General features: G+C 39.3%; 1 protein-coding gene across 6 annotated transcripts in view; it reads left to right on the top strand.

Moving 5' to 3' along the window:
• The window catches only part of cacna2d4a (calcium channel, voltage-dependent, alpha 2/delta subunit 4a), a 70,065-nt gene extending 48,093 nt beyond the window's left edge, over positions 1-21,972 (top strand). For 3 of the 6 annotated variants that reach the window (XM_058624956.1, XM_058624958.1, XM_058624955.1), the window contains 11 exons: positions 9,318-9,379; positions 13,461-13,475; positions 13,898-13,942; positions 14,272-14,334; positions 15,002-15,072; positions 16,022-16,097; positions 16,209-16,261; positions 16,813-16,868; positions 18,351-18,371; positions 19,079-19,199; positions 19,693-20,036. In XM_058624956.1, coding sequence (XP_058480939.1) covers positions 9,318-9,379; positions 13,461-13,475; positions 13,898-13,942; positions 14,272-14,334; positions 15,002-15,072; positions 16,022-16,097; positions 16,209-16,261; positions 16,813-16,868; positions 18,351-18,371; positions 19,079-19,199; positions 19,693-19,846 — 737 coding nt within the window. In that variant the 3' untranslated portion in view covers positions 19,847-20,036. The other 3 variants (XM_058624960.1, XM_058624959.1, XM_058624961.1) reach the window with 2 other exon arrangements.
• The last annotated feature ends 561 nt before the right edge of the window (positions 21,973-22,533 follow it).

The following is a 22,533-nucleotide window of genomic DNA, read 5'->3' as shown; positions in this document are numbered from 1 at the left end:
CCCCTTTTGCAGCTTCCCTCACTCCTCTCTTTCTCTCCTCCACCAGTTCAATCCATCCATCCTTTACTCTCTATCCCTTTACACGCACCTCTCACCCCCTCCCTCACTCTGTAATTTACTGTGCTATTGGGTGAGTGTCAGTGAAGATGAATTGGCTCTAATCTTTGTATTAACATCAGGACTGGCCTGGCACGTTTGGCGCGACAACCACTAGCTCCTGCATATTGACTACAAGGCACCATCCATCTTTTTGCATGCACGCACAAAGAAAGAGTAAGAGAGAGATAAAATATAGCATACGGTTCCACCCAAGGAGTAATGTGTGTCTCTGTCCAAATTCATCAGCATTTTCTATCATCTGTGAATCAGCCTCTTATTGACCAGACAGTTTTATGGCCCTTCGGTCAATATGGGCTAATGAGGATTGCTCCATTCGAAATCAATCATATTTTAATTCTTGCCTCGTAACACATTTGTCCAGCCTGGGTTTTATGAACTTGCCTATATTTCTACCATCACTTTTGCCTTTGCATTCCTTAAATATCCAGTATTTCTCGTGTTTGTGTTTTCCTCCTCAGCATTAGCACAGTGTTGTAGTCATTGTCTTGAAAATGAGGTTTTCTACTCTTGCCTATGGATTTTCTCCTTCTGTAGTTTAATGCTGTCTTAATTATCTGCAATTTGTCTAAAAGACCAAACGATTCAGACAAGTGTTTTCGTACTGCATACAAACATTTGGGTCCTTTGGGGTTTTTTGGATTGAGTTTTAGTCCAGTGGCCTGGACTGTTCACACCAGTTGTTTTGGTTCAGGCTAAACTGAAAAGTCTGATGTTTGGATCAAAGTACCTCACATATTCTGAATTTGGTGCATTTATATAAACACACAGGCATGAACTTGGTCATCAAATTCAATTTGTTTGTTCAATATTTGTTCTCATTTGCTCACCAAGCTGAAAGTGAGCATCTTTAAATAACATGCGGCAGTGACCAAAAACAGGCCTGTCTGAGGTCCTGATCTGTAACAGCCCAGTCTGTGACATGCAATCTGTCAACAGCAGACTAAGTGAAGTGGTACAGTCAATGGATTATGAAGTATTTTCGATGCACACACTCTTTCTCACTCACACCCACACACGTTCACATACAGTTGATCCCCGTGGAGAGTCTCATTAATTTGGCTGAGTTGATTTGCTCTCAAAGGCTCTAAATTCATCACGGCCACGACAGATGGTTGAGAGGGATTTCCTAGAGGAGACGACGAAGAAGAGAGAGACGGTGGCGCGGGACAGACACGACACGACACGACACGAGCGCGAGGGACAGAAAACAAGAGGCTGGTGAAACAGAGCTCTGCGTGAACGAGAAAACCAAAACATACAGAAGGGAGAGGATAGTGATCACTATCTTCTTAGACTGAGAGAGAGAGAGAGGAACACAAGGCATGAAATGGATAGGTAGATTTATTCTTTCTTATTCTTATTTCACATTAATAAAGAAATCTAAAAGGCACATTTTTGGAAATATGCCTATTTGATTTCTTTCAGAGTCAATGAAACGCATTAATCAGGTTTAAATGCAATAAAAAGCAGTGTCTTTCTCCACAGTGAAATAGTATTCCTGCGTATGCTTCTTAATCTTCTTATAGCTGCAGTAATCAAGCTTTTCATATTAAAGAGGGGGCGGGGGGTGTTCGTATGTGTGTACAGTAAACAGCAGGAGATTCTGTTCTTCTTCTGTACTGTATGTTTCCTAATCTTTTGGAATTTTAAAGGGACAAAGACATCTCAGCAAACTAAAATCAGGAGTGTAGGAGCAGTGATAAACTTTAGACACACTCTAAGAATCCAGACACTGAGTAAATAAAAGAGGAGTGGTCGCATACAAAAAGCCATTATGTTAATTATGTTTGACTTTCCCCCCAAATTTGAGCATCACTTCCTCTCCTCCAGAATAAAAAGACGAGCTGAGCAGTTTGTTCTTGCTCTCTCACTCACACACACACTCACACACTCACACATATAGAGGAACATGTTTCGCCCTGTCTCTCCACTATGAATGATTTAGTAAGCGTACCTCTAACAGGACTGCATGAGAAGCCTGTGAAACTGGGTTAACCTGAATCTACCCAGTCTCGACAACATTACTTTTATTTTAAAGAACAAGTCCATCTCTTATGTAATCTTTACAAGGATCTCATGGACTGACACGATAGAATGAAGTCTTTTGAGTGTTCCGACAACACGTGTACAATTTGAAGCTAGTTACGTGCCACCACTTCCGCTCTTTCATTGGGAAGACGTCATGTGGCGTCAGAGTGTTGCGTTGACCTCTCGTCTGCATCCTCCATGTCCACAAAGTTTGATAAACTGAGAGGCACTTCTACTAGTGAGCATGAGAGTGAGAGATTATGGTGAAACAGAAGAGGAGGATGAGGGAGGGAGGTTGAGTCATCATCATTCTTTCATCCAATCCCAGCGCTCTGCCTGTTGCTTTGGTAACGTGATGTCAGTGTAGCCTCTGGCAAGTCCTCTGAGGTAAGCAGGCTCCAGCACAGAGGTGTGTGTTGTGTCGTGTGGTCTTGCACCTCTTTGCTGAGCGTTTGTCACCAAATGTAGCCTGACTTTGAAAACCTTAGGGTCGGAGGTCATGTTTAGTTGTTTCCCCAGTTGTAACATGAGTTGAGATGAGTAGAATGTGCGTCAATTCATGTCTGTGTTTTTGTGTATGTGTGTGTTTTGTGAGTGTGTCTGTTTCAGAAGAACTAAGTTTTAAATGCCTGTCTATGTAAACATTTATTTTGCCTTGATTGCTTCGTGTGTGTGATGTTTGGGTGCATACTCAGACGTCATGGATTTCTTTTTTTTTCTTGAAGGAGTCGAACACAACTCATTTTACTTTCTGGAGCTGTGTTTGTTGCCTGGCAACATCAAGTTATTGAAAACTCATGCCATGGGTTCTGCTGAGGTTTTGTTGAACATAGCCCTGCTGCTTTTGGGAAACACAAAGCAATAATTTTGCTACAGTATTTGAGTTTAAAGGTCACCCACGTGTGTGTGTGTGTGTTTGTGTGCGTGTGTGTGTGTCTGTGTGCGTGTGTGTGTGTGTGGCGAGCAAGTTTTGTCTTTGACTTTTGTCAGGGTTTTAAAAAAAACGTGTGGGATGCAGGATATTAGTCAAATGAAGGAGGCTCTCATCCAGAGTTACTTACAGCTGTTTTTACTGACTATATGATGACTATAATGACTATATTTCTGACATTAAATATGAGAACAAAAACCTATATTAGAGATACTTTTTTTTTTTTACCCACATCAGTGCGTACAATTCTGTATATCTGTATGTGTGTACGACAATTTCAAATTAAATGTTTAAATTAAGTTTGATTAAAGAATATCACTTGTCTATGCAGCTCTGTGTTATTAGTACCTCAGTGTAGCTAATTAAAGAGGAGAAAGAGAGACAATGATTTATCTGCAAAGAACATTGTTTCACAAACAAGTAACAAGTACTTTTGATAATAGTATCCTATTGAGTACTATTGACAAATACTCTTTTCTCTTCTCTTCTCTTCTCTTCTCTTCTCTTCTCTTCTCTTCTCTTCTCTTCTCTTCTCTTCTCTTCTCTTCTCTTCTCTTCTCGTCTCGTCTCGTCTCGTACCTTTGCAAACACAACAATTAGATTAGAATGAATGAGAGTTGTCGTTTTTTCAGTCACATAATGGTAATAGATAATAGACATATTCACAAATGTGGTTTTAAAAAAGGACCAGAGCTCTTTGATAAAGTTGGCAGTTGTTTTGATCAAAACTGTAATTATACGTCTTTATGTTTGTGAGTAAGCCAGAGAGAATGTTTTGGGTTTTTTTTTTTAGTGAGTGAGCGAGTGAGTGAGAAAACTATAACCCCGTGTGCGTGTCTCCACTGGTATGATCGTGTCTTTGTGAGCCTTGTTGTGTATGTTTGTGGGAGTTCACACTGACAGTGTGTATAAAAGAAAGACCTACAAAAGGGAGCAAGAGAGACATAATTAGACTTTGACATTTGCTCAGATAAACAGTAATCATGTTGTCCACAATCACTTCAAGTGGAACATCATACACTTTTAAAACTCCCAAGCATCAAAGGAGCCAAACTGCAACTTTGGTGAATCCGTTGCTTTTGTTATTATCAAAACACACAAGACAGCAAAAAAAAAAGCAGCCACTAATTCTCTCCTCTAAATAGAGACATTTAAAGGTCTGACATCAAAAGCCTCGGGAGATTCAGTGCAATGCAGATATATTTGGTTTCAAGGGCAAATACAGAGGCAAGAATACTCATCTGCAGTCACCTTGTTATTGTTTTTAAAGAGCATTACTTGTTCTTTAACCGTGATCCAGGCTCTTGGGCGCTTTCCTTCACTCTCCTTGGCTTCCAGTTAGTCAAACTTCATCTCACCGCAATAATTTCAACTAAGCAAAAACTTTTTTTTGTCCTCTTGTCCACGCACACACACACACACACACAAATGAGAAAGAATGAGTAATACACACCCCCACAACCATTTGATCTCACTTCCTCCATTATTAATAGCCGTACTTGGTAAAGAATGAAAAGCTTTTCCAACTCATAACACATTATTAAAAATCAATTAATCTTTTATCCCGTCTGCCTTTTTTTTTTTTGTCTTATTCATTTCCTTCCCTCTCTCTTGTTCCTCTTCATCCCTCCATCCCTCTCATACCACCTGGGCCACCTGATTCCATTACAACAATTAATCTGTTCCTTTCATTGCGATGACCTTTCTCGCTGCCTGCGCGTGCGTGTCTGTTTGCAGCTCACGCTTCCTTGCTTTGTTTCCACCTCTGTATGCCTATTATACTGTACGTGTGTGTGTATCTATGTGTGAAATATACAGAAATTAACTAAATTACCTCCTGTTACATGTGTATTTTCCTTTGGAGGGGAGGGAACACATTCTAAAGACCAGTAAGCGTCCACTTGCAGACAGATGTTGATTTCTGGTTCAGTGGTTTATGTAAGTCCAGTCTGGACAAATGAATTCAAGGTTATGTAATATCCTCCAAAGTTATATCCGTCAACATGCATATGTGTGTGGGTGTGTGTCTTATATACTTAGCCTAGTCTCCAATGGCTCTACATCTTCTCACCGGTCATTTAACACAACAACACGGTAAACGATGTCAAACATTTATGAACACACATGAGTCACAGGTAGGTGCTGTAGTAGGGGTGGGGAAAAGAATCAAAACAATAAATATATCTGGATTCTTTTCAAGAAGATTTAAAAATCTCCTCTAGATTAAAGATATTTCCAATAGCTTGATGAACGTAAACAGCTAAAAGTTGCATTTGCCATTGGGCTACTGTAAGATACAGTCATTTTAGAGCATTCATGAACAATGAAACTGTTATTTTAAAGACATACTTCTCCAAACTTCCGTTGTATGTGTTATACATCACTGTCCAATTCGATTTAGATAAATGGGAGACTTTGGATATAGGATTCTTGGTTTATTGTCTCAATAAATGTATCATTCAATTTCGGTTTACGTCTGAAAAGAAAATCACATTTATCTCTACTGTTGAATCCTAATACTTGTAGAGTCGCAATAAATCAGAACCGCAGTGCAAACAGAATCAGCACACAAGTGTTGTGTGTAGGTGTATGCATATTTATGAACACAACTTGAGGATTTCTCTTCAGTTCATGTCAATAAATATGTAAATGTAAAAACACAGCTTTACGTCACTAGGTGACTGCTTTACCTGCTGAGCAGCAGTGACTCATCAATCTTTGTTATTGTCTCCATAACCACTTGTCTTGTGCTACAAAACAAAATGCCCTAATGTATATTTTGTCTGGCAACATCTTGAGGCAACAGTGCAGTGAGCCTGCTCTCCCTTGTTCCAGTGCCCCTTTGCTCTCTCACACATTCATTTCCCCCGTCATTCACAGTTCACATCTCTCCGTCTCTCATCTCTCTATCTCATTAATGCAATAACCAATTAACTACAGCTCTTGGTTGCTGGAATTTTTTTATTTATTTATTTTTTTTCAATTATTCATTTCCTTTTGAAAGTGATTGACAGCTCACGCTAATTGCAACTCAGACTGTGAATGTACAAGATACGCTGTCGCATTAGCGCACACACACATATACACAATCTGGTACAGCCTCCTTAGTGGGGACACTCATACATATAATCCAACCTGTCCTCCAACTGTATCGTATCTATGGGTCGTTTTGGCCAACCCCTGAATAGTGCACCAGTATTTTTCAACTCAACTAGGCACAAATGTTAGTGAGGTTATTGTTAGGGCTAGAAAAGACAGTGCTAGGCAGTAACTTACACACAATGACATAATAGTGTGTCACGTGTAAAAGTCTAACGTGGGAGTCGAACCTGTGTCAAATCACTACTTGATGACAACACACCCAAGTTATTTATACTACCGTAGGGGGCACCTATTTTAGGTTAGGTTGGTTTTCCACTACAACATAGAACCTTAATGTGGACGGAGTCATCAATGCATGGCTGACTTGTTTTCAGTGTAACTGAATCATTAGCATCAGTTAATTAGAAATATTTGTTCAGTACTTCCTCCATGACCGGAGCACAGACTCCGTCTGACACAGTCACTGGACTGAAATACTGCGGCAGGGTTTGTGATGCCGCTCTCCGCTCACGATCAGCAGTGCTGTCGCTAAATACACCAGACTTCTTTGTTAAATGTTGAGATTTAAGACATTTCCCTGGTAATTGTTGGAGATTAACCCACATTTTTAGGATTGTTAAGTCTTTTCAACTGATCTGCAGTTCGGCTTGATTCTTTTGCTCATGTCTCTTCCTGTGACGTGAATGGGTATGAAAGATACTGTATGTGATAGAAAGAAATTGTAGTGTAAAGCGGCTTTGAGTGGCCATCGAGTCTGGAAAAGCTCTGGATCAGTACAGACCCTTTACCATTAACCAAAATGTCGTCACAAAGATAGGCTTGAATTGAAGTTTGTCCTCACAGCCGACTGCAGACATGTACTAACACACACACACACACTCTGTCACACACACACAAAGATCAATGTGATGGTTTTAATTAGATTTTGCCTGTCAGCCTCCGAGAAGGAGGGAAGGCAGATTACTGCTGACCTCCATAATGGCCTTCCAACACTTTATCTGAGATTATTGTGGAGGGAGATGACTTCAAGGCCAGGTGGGGGTGTGAGTATGTGGGAAAGTCCTCAAATAGCCCAAAAAACTCACTCATCACAAACAAACGTTTTCTATCAGTTTCTGTTTATACATTTAACACTTAACTCCAGACATAAACAATGTATGAATCGTCCTAACACACGTGTGTACATGACTGATGACATCACATCCGTCACAGAAACACACAGATTCCACACATTACCCTCGGTGTAATAGTTGAGTTAGTTTAGTTTTATGACATGTATGCGTATCAAGGACAGTGAACTGAAACTAATAAATAAAAACTACAAATGTAAACACAGGACCCAGGAAGGTAATGTGACTTAGATAAATAAAGCAAAGCAAGGCAAAGTTAAAATGAGACAGTATTTATTGTAATCTGTAAAAGAAACAACTTGATGTTGAATCCAGAATTTACAGTTATTCTCCTATTCTCCTATGCCTGACGTCGCATACAGTATGCGTACCTTCACTGTATGTGCAGTGACGTGAGAAAGTGATGTGTGTGTGTGTGTGTGTGTAGGCCTGTGTTTACACAGTATATTCTGTGTGTGTATTATGAGGCTTTCCCTGAGTGGCTGTAAAAAGCAAGCTGGGAAAAAAACGCTGAATCTTTGATGCTGATATGAAGTGTCATCCCTTCCCTCGCTCTCTGTGTGTGTGTGTGTGTTTATGGTCTGTGTGGGTGTATACAGTATGTGTGCTCTGAGAACTTATGCAATTAAAGTTTCTTTTTTTCATTCCCAGGCTGACTGAAATGCTGACGGACGTGCAAGCCCTAAGCAATTATTTTGCCACCATACGTGTGTGTGTGTGTGTGTGTGTTTATGCATTTGTGTGCAACATATACAAACATGTAGGTTTGTGTGGACTCTAATTCTAGGCTTGTAAGGATGGACACATACAAGTGCATGTAGACACGGGAATACACACACACACACTCTCTAAGAACAGTCAGTTCACACAGCAATGCGGAGGCTCAGAAGGTCACTTACTGTAGAGGGGGTTTTTCATAATTTGATATCTGAAGGCGTAGCTGATCTGCAGAGCCGCTCGTCATCTGCTCCACCAGCCTGAGAACCGGGAGAAAGATAGAGTCGCTCACCCTGAGACAGTAATCTGCTCATTCACGTTCCCGTCTCTAACTGCTAAAATTACAGTCCCTCTCTTCGTTTATGGTCTGCTATTGCTTCCAAAAGAATCACCAGCGTTTAAACTGCAGTTTAAAGTGCATTACAGCACGGCCGTCGTTGACAGCTGTTGTTACTCCTACATATACAGTATTTTACTGGCAGTTTCTCTGCCACTTCCAGTTTTCATTAGTACGACTGTGTATAAAACGTTTGTTTACTGGCTTTTTTAAGCTGTTATATACAGCTGTAAAAGTGCTATTCGTTTAATTATAACTGCTACTGATCCCAAAAGTCAACTGATCTGCGTCACACCTGAATAAACGACACTCACTGATGAAAATTGGAAAAAGTTGGTCGATCTTGATTTGGATTTTTTTACGCTAGAACTGAATATTCATCGAATGATCATATTAACACATGTTATACATGTTTTTCTGTGTTGTTTGTTTATATTAGTCGGCGAGTTTAATTCTTGCCGTGACATCGATGGAACTGCACGAAACCCTGTAGAACAGAAAAAAGATGAGAGGATGAATAAAAAGGCAAAGAGTGCATCATAAACTGACAATGATAATACTGGAAAGATCACGCTGTGCAGCCACATGCCGAGCACTTTGTTTTCTTTCTGCTTCCATTCCGTTGCCATGACACTTTCAGCATGTGCTGTTAATGTTTGCAGTGGACGCTTGCCTTTACTAGACGGGGGAGCACCTTGGTTTGATTCCAAGCCTCAGTCTCAGTCATGTTGTCCTTCTTTTATCCTTCTATGCACAAATACATCTACATATACATCTCATATTCTCTTCTACCCTCCTCACGTTCTCATGATTGATTCCACTTACTTTTTTTCCCTGCCCTTCTTTATCCTTAAGTCTACCCTATCCATTTGAGCTTATTGTTTTTTAGCGATCTGGTTCATTTTGCTGAACGTAATTGACCTTTCACTTTCTCTCTCTTTCTCTTTTGTAGCCATTGGTGTCCAGATGACTCTAGAAGTGTTGGAGTCCAGATTCTGGGCCATCACGACACAGGTGAATACATACACACACTCAATGTGACGCACTATAGTTTATGTATCAGGAGGTAAATTCCAAGATATTGACATAATAACAATAATAATAATTGAATAAAGAAAAACAACCCTTAGATGTAGTACGGTGAAAAATAGCTGACATTAAGCGAAGTTGTCTTTTCTAAGCAATGACATTGAGTCGTCAAAACCACATGTCATTTAAAATATGAATCATGAATGTCAAGCACTGCTATATAAAGTTTGAGATTTAAAAGCCTGCTATTGTTGCATTATTGTTTCAGGCATTCATATTGTATTTTTTTAATATTCGTATAAAAAAAGATGAATTGTGTATTGTACGTTCTACTGCATCATAACATCCTTTAGCATCCATGTCCATCCATTTGATGAAAGGATTATGTTTTAATTAATTAATCTGTTTACTTGTAAACATACACGTTTGATTGTCTTCTCCCTTAAACATTATTATTCCACGTTCACACCATAAACATTAATCAAATACCCTGATGACAATGAAGCTCTGGTATCTTCCAGTAACAGACATAGACTGTATTTCAAATATTACAGAAGTCAAGGATGATTTTTGCTTCATTATTTTAATTACTGCATTCAAACTTCAAAGTGTATTGCAGACTATTCTATGTCACCATACTCTGCCTCAAACAAAATGAGTTGTTTTTCATAGATATTTTGCTGTGTGAGCTGCTCTGAGAGTTCCAGCGGTGCCGATTTTCAGCGGCATAATCTTTATGGTTCTATACACCTTCAAGCGAACATTAGCTTAATTTGGCGTAGCACCTTTTGCTGTAGTGGGTGATTGATAGCTTGGCCGCTCTCCTCCTTTGCTCACACGGCTGTAGATGACAGCAGTTAGAAGAGCATTAAGTCCGCTGGCTAGCCACTAAATGATGGATAGCTACGACCACGTGGCTCAGAAAACCCCCCCCAAAATGTGTTGTGTGTAAATGTATGTGTGTTTGCAGAGGTGTGAATAATAGAGTGCCCCGTATATGTATGCGTCTGCTAATACGTGTCGCTTTGGCAGGAACCATATGCGAATCCGTCTGTGCACAAACGTGATGTTTTGTCCACATTCATCAACTAAGAACTCATTAGCAGCATCTGCAATAGTTATGTACAAGATTTATGCTGCACGGTCTCTCATTTTCATTTGCACCGTCCCCTTCCAAATCTCTTCTACGAAATTCACTTTGCTCTAATCGTCCTTCTCAACTGCAATTTGTTTTCCTTCAGTTTTTCAATATTTCACAGATTACATTATCATGCTATCTCCCTGTCATGTTTTCACTTCTTTATTTTGTATGGTTTGTGTTTGCTTGCACTAACAGTATGTGCTTGGCTGCATATTTGTGTATGTGTGTGTGTGTGTGTGTGTGTGTGTGTGCATGAAATCCTCTGTATGGTTTATTTTAAGGGTTCAGTTCCCTTGAGGGTGAAGGAAAAAGTACCAGTGCTGAATCCTGAATGAAATACCTGTACGCAAAAGGACATGTGGCAGTGTTTTCATTCATTATAAATGGCATAATGCCCCTTATCCACTGCAGATCAATGGTTGTCACGCCCCGTCATCATCAACTTTTTATGGAAGTGAACAAATATTAATCCTATAAATCATTGCTAACTACATAAAAAATCATTCATTTTACGACCTCAGCACAAAGTCTGCAGACCTCAGAGAAGTGGGGTTGCGTAAGTCGTATAAATCACATCTGACGTTAAAGCTACTGTATTAAGTTAGCTTAAAATAAGACATTATTAGTCTATGAATTATGAATTTGGATGCGTAAGAATAAAATATGAGTCTCCGTCTAATGGAAATCCTCCAGAATGGTAATGTGACATGACTGTGCAGCACTCTGTGCTCTGTCTGTGTCTATAGGGTTTCAAAATAATGCATGTGTATGACGGAGTGGAAGTTAAATCAGAACCCACAACCTTAAAAGTGTTCAGTATAAACTCTACATACTGTAATATCTCTCACAGTTCACTGCCGAAATGCTGTATTTGTACCGGAGTGGACGTGTTGTGAGACTAATGAAAATCAAAAACTTTAAAATTTGCATTTTGACATATTTTAAAAGACTCTACAGTTTTCCCTCACATAAAACACATTCCCTGAGAAACAGAGTCTTATGTGTTGTCTTAAATGTATAAACTGCATGGAATTAGTTTGATGTCATAGCAAAACCCATTAAACTATATAAATAGTTTTTTTACCCAAGATGGTGGGCGGAGTCTGCACCTGCAGCACTAGTTGGCGACAGTTTGAACACGTTTGAATTTTTTGAGACGACGCAGTCTGGTAGCGTGAACTGAACTGCAGACACATTTTGTGGACTTTAAACTCAAAAATTTGAGAATAAAGTTGTTTGAGATTTAATTAGGACATGTTGAGATTAAATTTGAAATTTAAAGAATAAAATTGGAATATCTTGCGGATTAGGACATGCACTGGGTGTCCAGGGTTGCAACTTCTGAGTTCTGCATGATTGGTAACGCGACTAAAGAGAGAGTGTCTTTACTTTAGAAAAGAGTTTCAGCAGGTCAAAAACTCACGTTCACATTCCAACCACGTCTGAGACTGACTGTCTGGATTCAGTGGCCGCTTCTGTGCAGACAAAATGTTGAGATTAAAGTCGACATTAATTATAAAATATTCTTTTCTTAATGCAAGGCCCTAATACTCCGTCGTAGTCATCCCCAGACTTTCAACCATCCATAGAAAATGCTGCTGAAACCAGTAGGTTAGTGTGTCTTTTTAAAATCGGTAACGACTGTGAAAGCAGTGTAGTGTGTCCCCAGCTTTAGCTTGTGAGCAAACTTGCAGGGAGAAACTGTTCTATTGAGTTTCTGGGTATGGGCGGTAATTAATGCCCTTGCCGTCACCTTGAACTCCTCCTGGAGCTTCCCAGACACGACACATTTACCGACACAAGGTCTGAGGGAACAGCTTTATGTGCTGCTTGGATTTAGAAATCACTGGATGGAGGAATGCAACCTGTTTGAGATACTGAGTAGAAGTGTTTCACAAAGAAGAGATGATATTCCTGTGCATGTGATAATGTGTATAAACTAGAAAACAAAGCCTAGTCCTAGTCTAGTTTTTATTCTTTGCTTACAGTTTAGATTTGTATTCACCAGCCGTATCTCAGTCCATCTGTTGATTTACAGGTAACTGATCATTTGATCTCACCATTTCTCTCAATCAACTATAATATAAAACTATTATTTTGCGTTTTGTTATAATGCTTGAAAGTGTTGCAAATTTGCTGTTTTCACTGATACTACAACTTTTTATCTCGTGCCACCATCAGGCGCAACAACATTATCATGTTACAAATGAAAGGTTGAGTTTTGAGTGAAACAGAGTTAATTGTGGAATTTAAATTCTTTAAACTTGTTTGACTGTACATAATTGACACAGACAGATACAGCATACATACGTATGTATATATATATATATATGTATATATATATATATATATAAATATATCACCTTTTTCCTCCTTGCGTCATTTCTGTCAGCGCTCTCACTGCATCGTACTTTATTTCTGGAGGCAGGGAGAAAGACGTGCAACTTAATAGGATTGAAAAGGATGATAGATCGTCTCATTCGCACTTTGACACGCTCTGTATCGCCTGACCGTGATTTCAAAGACATATTGTCCATCGTAACACTGATCCACACGCAGAGGTGCCGTGGACATAACATGTGACCCTGAAGTCAAGAGGAAAACAACTGACATTTTGACTCACAACCTCTCCACTGTTGGGTGAGAGATGTGTACATAATGTTTTATTTATACAAAAAGCAGTTATATTTATAAAGGGCATTTTACCTCAGTGCAAGGGAAGCAACATTTTTTTGTTTCTTTTTTTTATTAGTTCTGCTTGAAAACTCAAACATTAATTCATAAAAATAAATGTTTTTTCTTTGACTGAGTGAATGTCTTTGTAAGCGGCTAAGTGAGAGTGAATGAATGAATAAAGACGAGAAGTCTAGACTGTGCATCAACTTACACGTCATTAACTGAAGTAATGTTCTTGTTTTGTTTCAGCCAAATGACACAGATGTGAGTATGAATAATTCTTCCCTGCTTCTCACTTTTCAAAGCATCACTCTGAACCAAATTTAACATTTTCTAGCACCTGCCGAGCTCAGTGAAGTCATCTTCACACCCGCGTTAAAAAGATTACACACTCACATCCACAAAGTCGCAGAAATTGGAGGATGTGCAAACACTCTCAGGTAGACGAGCTTTATCGCACACTAATTAATGTTTTCTCACCCGCGCACAGTTTCTTTCCTCACGTCTTCACACCTCCACAGACAGAATGCAGACGGAGCTTGTGTTCAAATATTCTCGCTTACACAAACATGGCCTCAACTCCTCTCACTCGCACAATCACCTCTGTTATTTTAACTGGATTGGTGACTGGTGAGACACGTCGCTAACACTTGGCTGCCTTCTCTCTGCCTCTGTTTGCCCTCCAGTGCTCCGACGTTGAAGGGATCTGTCCTCTTCGCTGTGGCAGTGTTGTGAGTAAAGCAAGCGAGCATGAATTTATGATGTAACTGGAACATGTGGGTACTCAAGCCCAGACGAAAACAGGATGTATTATCCAACTTTGTAATATTGGTATGAATTATTGCGTTTTATTGCCTCTGCCAAGGAGGATGTGTTCTCACCCAAGTCTGTTATTTACACAAAACCATGCAGATGTAGTTGAACGGGCAGATTTATGATTTTTTTAATCTCTTTCCTCAACATTGTGAGGCCATATTTCGACACAGGTGTAGAAATACTCCTTGGTTTCTTTGTGCGTGTGATTGACTTGGTCTGTCTCTGTCTCATTGCTCCCTCTCAGGATATTGAGTGCTATGTGATTGACAATAATGGCTTTGTCCTGATTTCTAAACAACGGAACGACGTGAGTTCACACACAAACACGCTCACATTGACATCATTGTTTGAGAGCTCATATTCATGTCAGTGTTAATCACCAACACGAGAAGAAACAGACTTTGAATCTAAATCTGAACTCGAACATGTGCTTGTTAATCAGAAATATCAGAAAATAGCTACATTCTCAACTGATATGACAATTCATAAATTGTGTATCCATGTGTTTTTATGCAATGATGGAGACTATGTTAAAGGAATAGTTTGTTATTTTTAAGAATTAAACACACACTCACCATCTCGTTAGATTGGCCTCCGCTTGTTGCCTGGCAACCTCACGAAAAGGCACCACTAAATTACCGCGTGTGTAGTTTTTTGTTCATTTGTTTTTGGGGAAGGAAAAAAAAAAAACAACACAGAGATGTAATTTGTTAATAATAAGTGACAGTGCGGCGATGTTTTGTCAGGACGGTTGTTGTGGCCCACCTCTACAGACTCTGTGTCATAACATACATGACTCACCAACACACACACACGGTAGCATCGGGAATGAATAATTAATCACACAGTTCACACTGGGGTGAAAGTGGCAGGGATGAGCGCTAATGAGGGGGCAGTTTATTTTGACAGGAATTTAATTGATTCATCAGTTGATTTCACGTGGTGCGTCGTCTGGCTCCTCTCTTTCCCGATAGGCCGGGAGGTTCTTTGGAGAAATCGATGGATCGGTGATGACCACGCTGATCAGAATGGGCATGTTCAAAAGGTAAAACCTGTGATCACTTCATGCGTTGTCTATCTTTAAAGGGGAGTTACTTTGTCCTGGACGAGATTAAACATCTGTAGCTGTTGAGTTGGATTTACTACATGACTTCATGCTTATGACACTATAATCGACTTCACCTGGAGGTCAGCTTGTAAATCTTGGCTCTTAATAGATCTCAGCCTTACATTAGTATGCATGAAACCCATGGCCTGGAGGGTGTTCTTTACTGACGCGAGACTTACGAGCTTTGATTTTATGTCGTGGTCTCTGCCTTGTGTTGTTCTCTCTGTCGACTGACAGCAGTTAATTCACCCATGTTGGTGTTTGTGGTGTAAATAACCTCTTTTTGCTCCCCTCTGAGTATCTTTGTCTGCTCTAGATTTCTTTCCCCCTCTTACTTTTTGCCCCATCTTTTATGTTTGAAGTCATGAGTGACGGGCTATTTTTAAACTACTAAAAGATTTGTTCACGCTTCATTTGACACAGGATATTACATAACAGGTTTCGAGCATGCGCCAGCGTCGGTGGCTGTGCATCTAAACAACTGTGCATATCTACAGTACATGTTCTTGTGTTTGTACATGCAGGCTCCAAATATATCAATTTAGCATAGAAAATCAATTCAGTTTTACTTGTATTTATATGCTAAGTTATAAACCAGGGTTTTTATTTCAAAGGTCTAGTGGAGCGGGTCAAGGAACCAATATAAATTAGTAAAATAGATTTAATGAAATAGATTGTCTGTGTGTGTGTGTATTTACATGTCTTTAGTAGGCTGTGTGGACCAATTGTCAAGCAAAACTACCTTTGTGGGCACATTTTGACCTTGTGGGGACATTTTGGCTGGTCCACACAACTTTTAACGAAGGTTAAGACCTGGTTTTAGGGTTAGGCATTTATTTGTGATGGTTATGTTGGTGTGTGTTTGTGTGTGTGTGTGTTCCCTTAGGGTTTCCTTGTTCGACTACCAGGCCATGTGCAAGATGAACTCACACTCAGTCAGCAGTGCCCGTCCGCTCCTCAGTGTAAGTGCAGTAAACTCAGTCGGTACATGATATTTATACCATAGTGATCATAGTGATCCAGTCGACTCTGCAGTAACTATAATCTATACTTCCCTCTCTCTCTCTCTTCAGCCGTTCTATGGTTTGGCTTCAGCCCTCAAGTGGTTCCTCTCCAACTTCCTACTGTAAGTGTTGCCAGGGGCAACCAGAGATGGCTGCCCCAAATTGAAACATTAAGTACAGTGGATTAAAGTTTAATCTCTAAAAAGTAGTACATGTAGTTGCTGTATTTGGGAAACAGGGAAACACACAAAAACATGTAGAGCTAAGCAAAAAAACCACTGGTCAGTAGTCTAATACGTTTTTACAGGTTTGAAACTTAGGATAAGTTATTTAGTATTATTGGGAAACAGGAAGTTCATGTAGGGGCCTCATATTCATTTAGAAGAACAACTTCAGTTTTTGCTGTTGTGACTTGCTGAGGCTGAACTCACGTGGTGCATCTTCAAACAGCACCTCCATTAAAAACAACAGGGTAGTTATCGAGTTAAGACAAAGCTTCCAATTACTGCTGAATAACTTAGGGACCCATTTTAATATTCCCATGGTACAACTTTGGGTTCTGGCCCAGTTTGTGAAAGCTGCCTGCAATTTGCTTTGGTCTATAATGAAGGCTGCCTAATTGACTCTCTCTCCTCTCTTTGTCCACTCTCCTCTTCTCTCTCTTCCTCCCAAGGTTTCTTCTGGAGTTTAATATCTGTGGCTTCTGGCACACAGAGCATTTTGCTGATGGTGAGCTCACAGGGAGATAAAAAAAAAACCAATAATGTGCATTTGCCATGCATCCTAATTACAAACGTGTGGGAAATTGTTTATGTTTCATCAATCATCTTCACCAAGTTTTATATACTGTAATAGAGATACTATCTATATAATGTAATATAATATAATATAACATATAATGTAATATATCTGTGTGACTTCTCACCATCAACATTTCAATTCCAAAAAAACATTTCATTTTCATCATCATCGTTACATTAACAGTAATACATGTTGTGTCAGTTTACTATTAGACATGTTTAAACTGTTTGCACCATTCTATTAAAGTCAGACTTTATTGTATGGTGTTTTAATATCAGTTTTAATATCAGTTGCCAATGTTGCCAAAATCCTCGATTAATCGATTATTAATCATTTACTAAATGAATTGTCAACTATTTTGATAATCGACTAATCGGTTTGAAGCTTTTTTCATTATTTAAACAAGATTTCTGATTGTTTCAGCTTCTTAAATGTGAACATTTTCTTCGTTTCTTTGCTCCGTATAACAAAGAAATCATTAAAAGTGAATCATTTGGGTTTGTGGGCCAAAACAAGACATTTTGAGAACATCATCATTTCCAGGTTTGACAACATTTTTTTAACGTTTTCTGACATTTTATAAATAAATCTTGAAAATAATCGACAGATTAATCGATTATGAAAACAATCGTTAGTTGCAGCTCTATTTTGCACCGTTGATATGTTTTTACTGTGATGTATACATCATTCCATATCAAAGCAAGCACTTTTACTTTGACATTTCTGTGAAATACCATCACAAATATCTTTGTGATCTATCGTGTTATCATTTTTAGCTCATCCGCTACCAAACTGTATTTTTCCCTACATATGTGTTTTCTCTTGACCAGACTCGACGCTCATTGGCCCCCATGCCTTTTGAGTTTGACACCCCTTGATCAAAAGTGTCCAGTGCCATTTTAGCTACAAAACATAGACACTGGGCGTAAAAATGAAAAGTAGCAACAAAATGTTTTGCTGTACTGTGCGACGCTTTGTGTCAGGTGTAAGACAGAGAGCCCTATACTCTTGAAAGGAGGAATCTGTACCAGCGTCTCCACAGTTGGGTCACAGCTGTTAACAAATGATGTCAGTGACTGATCAAACATCAAATGAAATTAAAAAGTAGAATTCCCGGAAAACAGCTTGAACAGTATTAGCTCACACTGACACATATCATTTTTGGCACTACACCATCAAGGCCCTTTTCAGTAAGATTCTCAGAGCGTCATTATACACCACCTGTAGTCTCTGCATGCGACATTGATCATCAGTCTGCAGCCATGGTCTAATTATACCATTGTGACCAATGATCCCCTCAACTCTCATCTGCTTCTGTCTCTCCATCAATCTCCTATTCACCCAAACCATTTCTCCGCCTGTCAATCATCTGCTCATCATCATCATCATCCTCATCGTCCCTCCATTCAGCAAAGACATCTTTCAGCGTGTGTGAGTATCTCACTTTCAATATGGACCCGGGTTAAATAAATATGTTTTGGATTTTTGGATTTTTGTGTGTGTGGTAAAGTGTTTGATGAGATAAACACACAAAACAAAACAATACTGGTCCAAACGAAAAGAAGAAGGGGATAAAGGGAAAAGGACAACAAAAGCTATGCAACAACTTGGTTAAATGATAGATATTGTCTCAACAGGTTTTACAAACAGGCCTGCTTTATAATAAGTGTCCTCCCTTTTGTCCATAGAGACGACCCAGTAAAGTCCAGATCCTGATTAAGATTTGGGATTCCACTGGTTTCTTCCACTTCTCTAAAAAAGTCTTTCCAGCAGTATCGTGCGCTATTATTTGTTGAGTCACCACTTGAAATATCAAAGATTTCCATTAAGATGTGAGCAGAGGAGAGTGTTTTGTGATTTAGTTTGAAGCATACTTCAAACAAAATCAAGTTTGCTATGTCCAATTTCCAATGCAAGCACATTTTCCAAAACAAGAACAAAGCATACAATTTCGCCAAAGCAGCTGAGGAAATCACAAGCAGACGTGAAAGCTCACACCAGTGCGGCTCTTCTTTCAGCTTCAGACGAGTCATTTGATCTGTACGCAGACACCTTCACACATCATCATTGTCAGTCACACCGTCAAACACACAAATTCACATTCATATTCCCTAACCTTGTCTTTGTCTCTCTATTAGCCTCAGCTCATAAGAAAAAGGGGGACATCTTACAGCCGTGTGACACCGAGTACCCCAGCTTCGTTCATGAGCCGTCGGTCAAAGAGACCAACAGCATTATTAAGTGTGGACGATGCCAGAAGTAAGCACACAAACACAACATATTAAATTGTCCCTGCATAATCCCATTTGCTACAGCTTTGCTCCACTCTGCATACGGACAAAAGTGTCTGTTTAAAGCAGGGGTATCAAGAGGATGGAATCAGAATTAGATCATGCTGCATGAGGCTATAGAAAGACCGAGAAGCATATGGAGGAGAGAGAGACTGACTGGAAAACTGAGAGACAATATTCAGGGACGTTAGCGAGAGGCAAACAGAGGGTAAGAGTGTTGTGTTTATGTCTGCAGAGGCAGAAACGTGGTGAGAAACACTTCACCAGGTTTGTCATCATAGGTTGTGCATGAGCGCCCTCATGAGGCCAGAAGAACAACAACAACACATACAGCCACTGCCGCTGCTCTGTTATTGTACGATACAGGGAAATATATTGATGTGCTACGACATAGGACGATTTCTTTGTATGTTTTTGTTTGCGTGCACATTTTTTTTTAAGTGAATCTCTTCCTGTTCTAGGATGTTTGTGGTGCAACAGATACCAGAGAGCAACCTACTCATGCTGGTGGTTCAGGCAGACTGTGACTGTTCCAGACAGTACGGGCCGATCACCATGGAGCCCAAGGAAGTCAAATATATCCTTTTGTGTTCATTTGTTTTAGGTATTTGCTGATTTCCTTCAGCTAATGGATAATACATCATGTTAGTAGTGCATGCAAATATCTAATTCAATTTACTTTCACTGAATTTGTGTACCTTTGTGAGAAAAAGTATTGTACAGTGGATTTGTTTGTGTATCGGTGTTTGAATTACAATGCATGAGACACCTCTGCTGCTGCTCTTGTTGCTCCCTAACCCCCGTTGCACATAACGCATCAGTAAAGTGTGACAGAATGAGGTCGCAGAAGATTCGCAGGCGACCTGAGTCCTGCCACGCCTACCACCCACAGGTCAGCTCCTCATTGGTCCACTCATTCTGTAAATGCACGCTGTAATCCGTGCGCATTATGTACACAACATTCAAATGTTTGACTGATCTCCTTGTCAGACCGAACCGTAAAGTTTTGTTTTTTTTGCGCAGGAGAACGCCTATGACTGTGGACGGGCGTCTTTCATATCTCTCTCAGTCTCGCTCTTCTTTATCTGTCTTTCCTTCTCAGCTATTGTCTCTTGATGCTGGACATCTTCATCCATTGTCATACAAAGAAGGAGATTTTAATAACTCAAGAAATGTGCTTGGATCCTTGACACCTCAAGTGCATCTTTTAAATCTGTACCCAACTCTGGACAAGTTGCTCTTGGCGGCCACATGTCTCGTGTGGTCTCTCCCAGTGGACATTTGAGGAAATGTATGAGAATTTGGAGCTAATTCCCGGGAAACCCTTTTATCTGAAACAAGTGGATGGGCGTTTTTTCCATTAGTTACTTTATCACGTGCCACTTTGCATCTCCAAATGAAAGGGACTGAAGAGATGCAGGTGGTGACTATGACGGGCTTTGAAAAAAAGAGGATTATGAGTCACAGCAGCATAACAACATCCCAGGGGGGAAAAATGCATCTCTCATTTCCCACATCACACTGACTTGTGTGTTGCAGATACGCATGCATATTATATATGCAGCTGCAAGCATGCGCACCTCCAGACTGCCCACATCCAACATTTATCACCCACACTGCTTTATTTACTGAATTTATTTTTGTAAATAAAAATGTGTATAATAGATACAGAGACAAGGGCTACAGAAATATGAGGAGAAAACGATGTTGTGGAACCACGTTTTCACATGGTTGTTTACAATTTTAAAGGATACGGTTTATAGCTCAGTGCCTAGAAAGTGGTCACATGAAAAAAACAAAAAGGTTGATACAAAAATGTTCATCAGCTCCTTGGGGAACTCACTCATTTTCTTCTGCTTTATCCTTCACATGAGGGTTGCCAATCCAAGCTGACATAGGGCAAAAGGCGAGGTACACCCTGGACAGGTCGCCAGTCCACTACATACCTACAGTCAATTTAGTGTGTCCAGTGCAGAAAGGTTGGGAACCCGGGTCTTGTTGCTGCAAAGGCAAGAGTGCTAACCACGAAACCATGACAACAACAATATTAGTTTCTTTAAAATATGTCTGTCTGCCTTTCTGTCTTCATCGCCTGTGTCTTTCTCTGTGTTAAATTTGTACATACTGTTGGAAACCTGGACTCCTGCATAAATGTGTCAGTCTGCAACCAGCATGGACAACATATTAGTGGAATTAAGTTCAAATTGCTTCTGTTGTTTTTTTTTATGTGTATGTATGGTGGGGGAGTGTTAAAACAATTGCACATATATGGTGTCAATGTGCATGTGTTCAATATGAAGGATCGTCTGCAATTTTACAAAATGATAGTTTTTTGAGGAGTAAAAACATCTGCATCTGCTACTTCAAATACTGCATTACTTCAAATGCACAGGGTATTTTTGTACACATCTGTCTGTCTTTCGTTTCATATAATTGTATTTTGGACTGCGAGCGTCCCTGTAGCTTTTTCTGTAATATTTTGTCATCATCTTACGACGCATGTCTTTGAGTTGAACTCATTTTGTCCACGAAATTGCCTCAGATTTTGCATCTTAAAGTTATAGAATCAAAAACATTGTGTGAGTGCAGGGATTCTGGGATTATGACAACAGCTCTTTTGTTTTGTATTTTATGTGTTTGTGTGTAATTCCATAATACACTCTCCTGTGGTTGATATGTCCACATTGTGTGATGATTGACTGAAGCCATGTTTTGAACAGAATAAATGAAATATCCCAGTTGTTTGCCTTTTGTATAACTTCTTTCAAGACAAGAAGAGACTTGTGTTATTATCTCAAATCAAAGAAAGATGATTTATTTGTTTTGGGGTGCTTGGATACTTTTAATACATAATTTAATCTGTCTATAAATGCCAAATACAGTCAAACCTTTTATGGCTTCAGATTTACATCATTAAGGTAAAAAAATTTTAAAAAAAAGATGTAGCTTGAAAATTGAAAATGATTTAAGAATTCCTTATTTTATTATAATGAAGAACCCACTTCTAGCATACAGTACCTGACACTGCTAGAAGTAAATTAAAATCTTATAGTATAAGCCCCAATACTCTAAACAGACAATCTATATGTGTATATATAATTGTTATTATCCATGAATTTTCAAATGTGCTGTTTCACAAAGTATCCCGAAAAAAATTGTAAAAAGTACATTATTATTTCTTGATTAAGATGTCAAATTATACTTATTTACTTGCTTTCCTGAAAAGAAAAAAATAGTTTAAGTGGTTGAATGTTATGCTTGATTAATTTCTGGCTGCTATAATTTGTGTAAATTAAGTTTGT

This window comes from Solea solea, chromosome 3 (genome assembly GCF_958295425.1).
Source record: "Solea solea chromosome 3, fSolSol10.1, whole genome shotgun sequence".
Classification (NCBI taxonomy): Eukaryota; Metazoa; Chordata; class Actinopteri; order Pleuronectiformes; family Soleidae; genus Solea; species Solea solea.
This window is presented reverse-complemented; position numbering and strand designations above follow the sequence as displayed.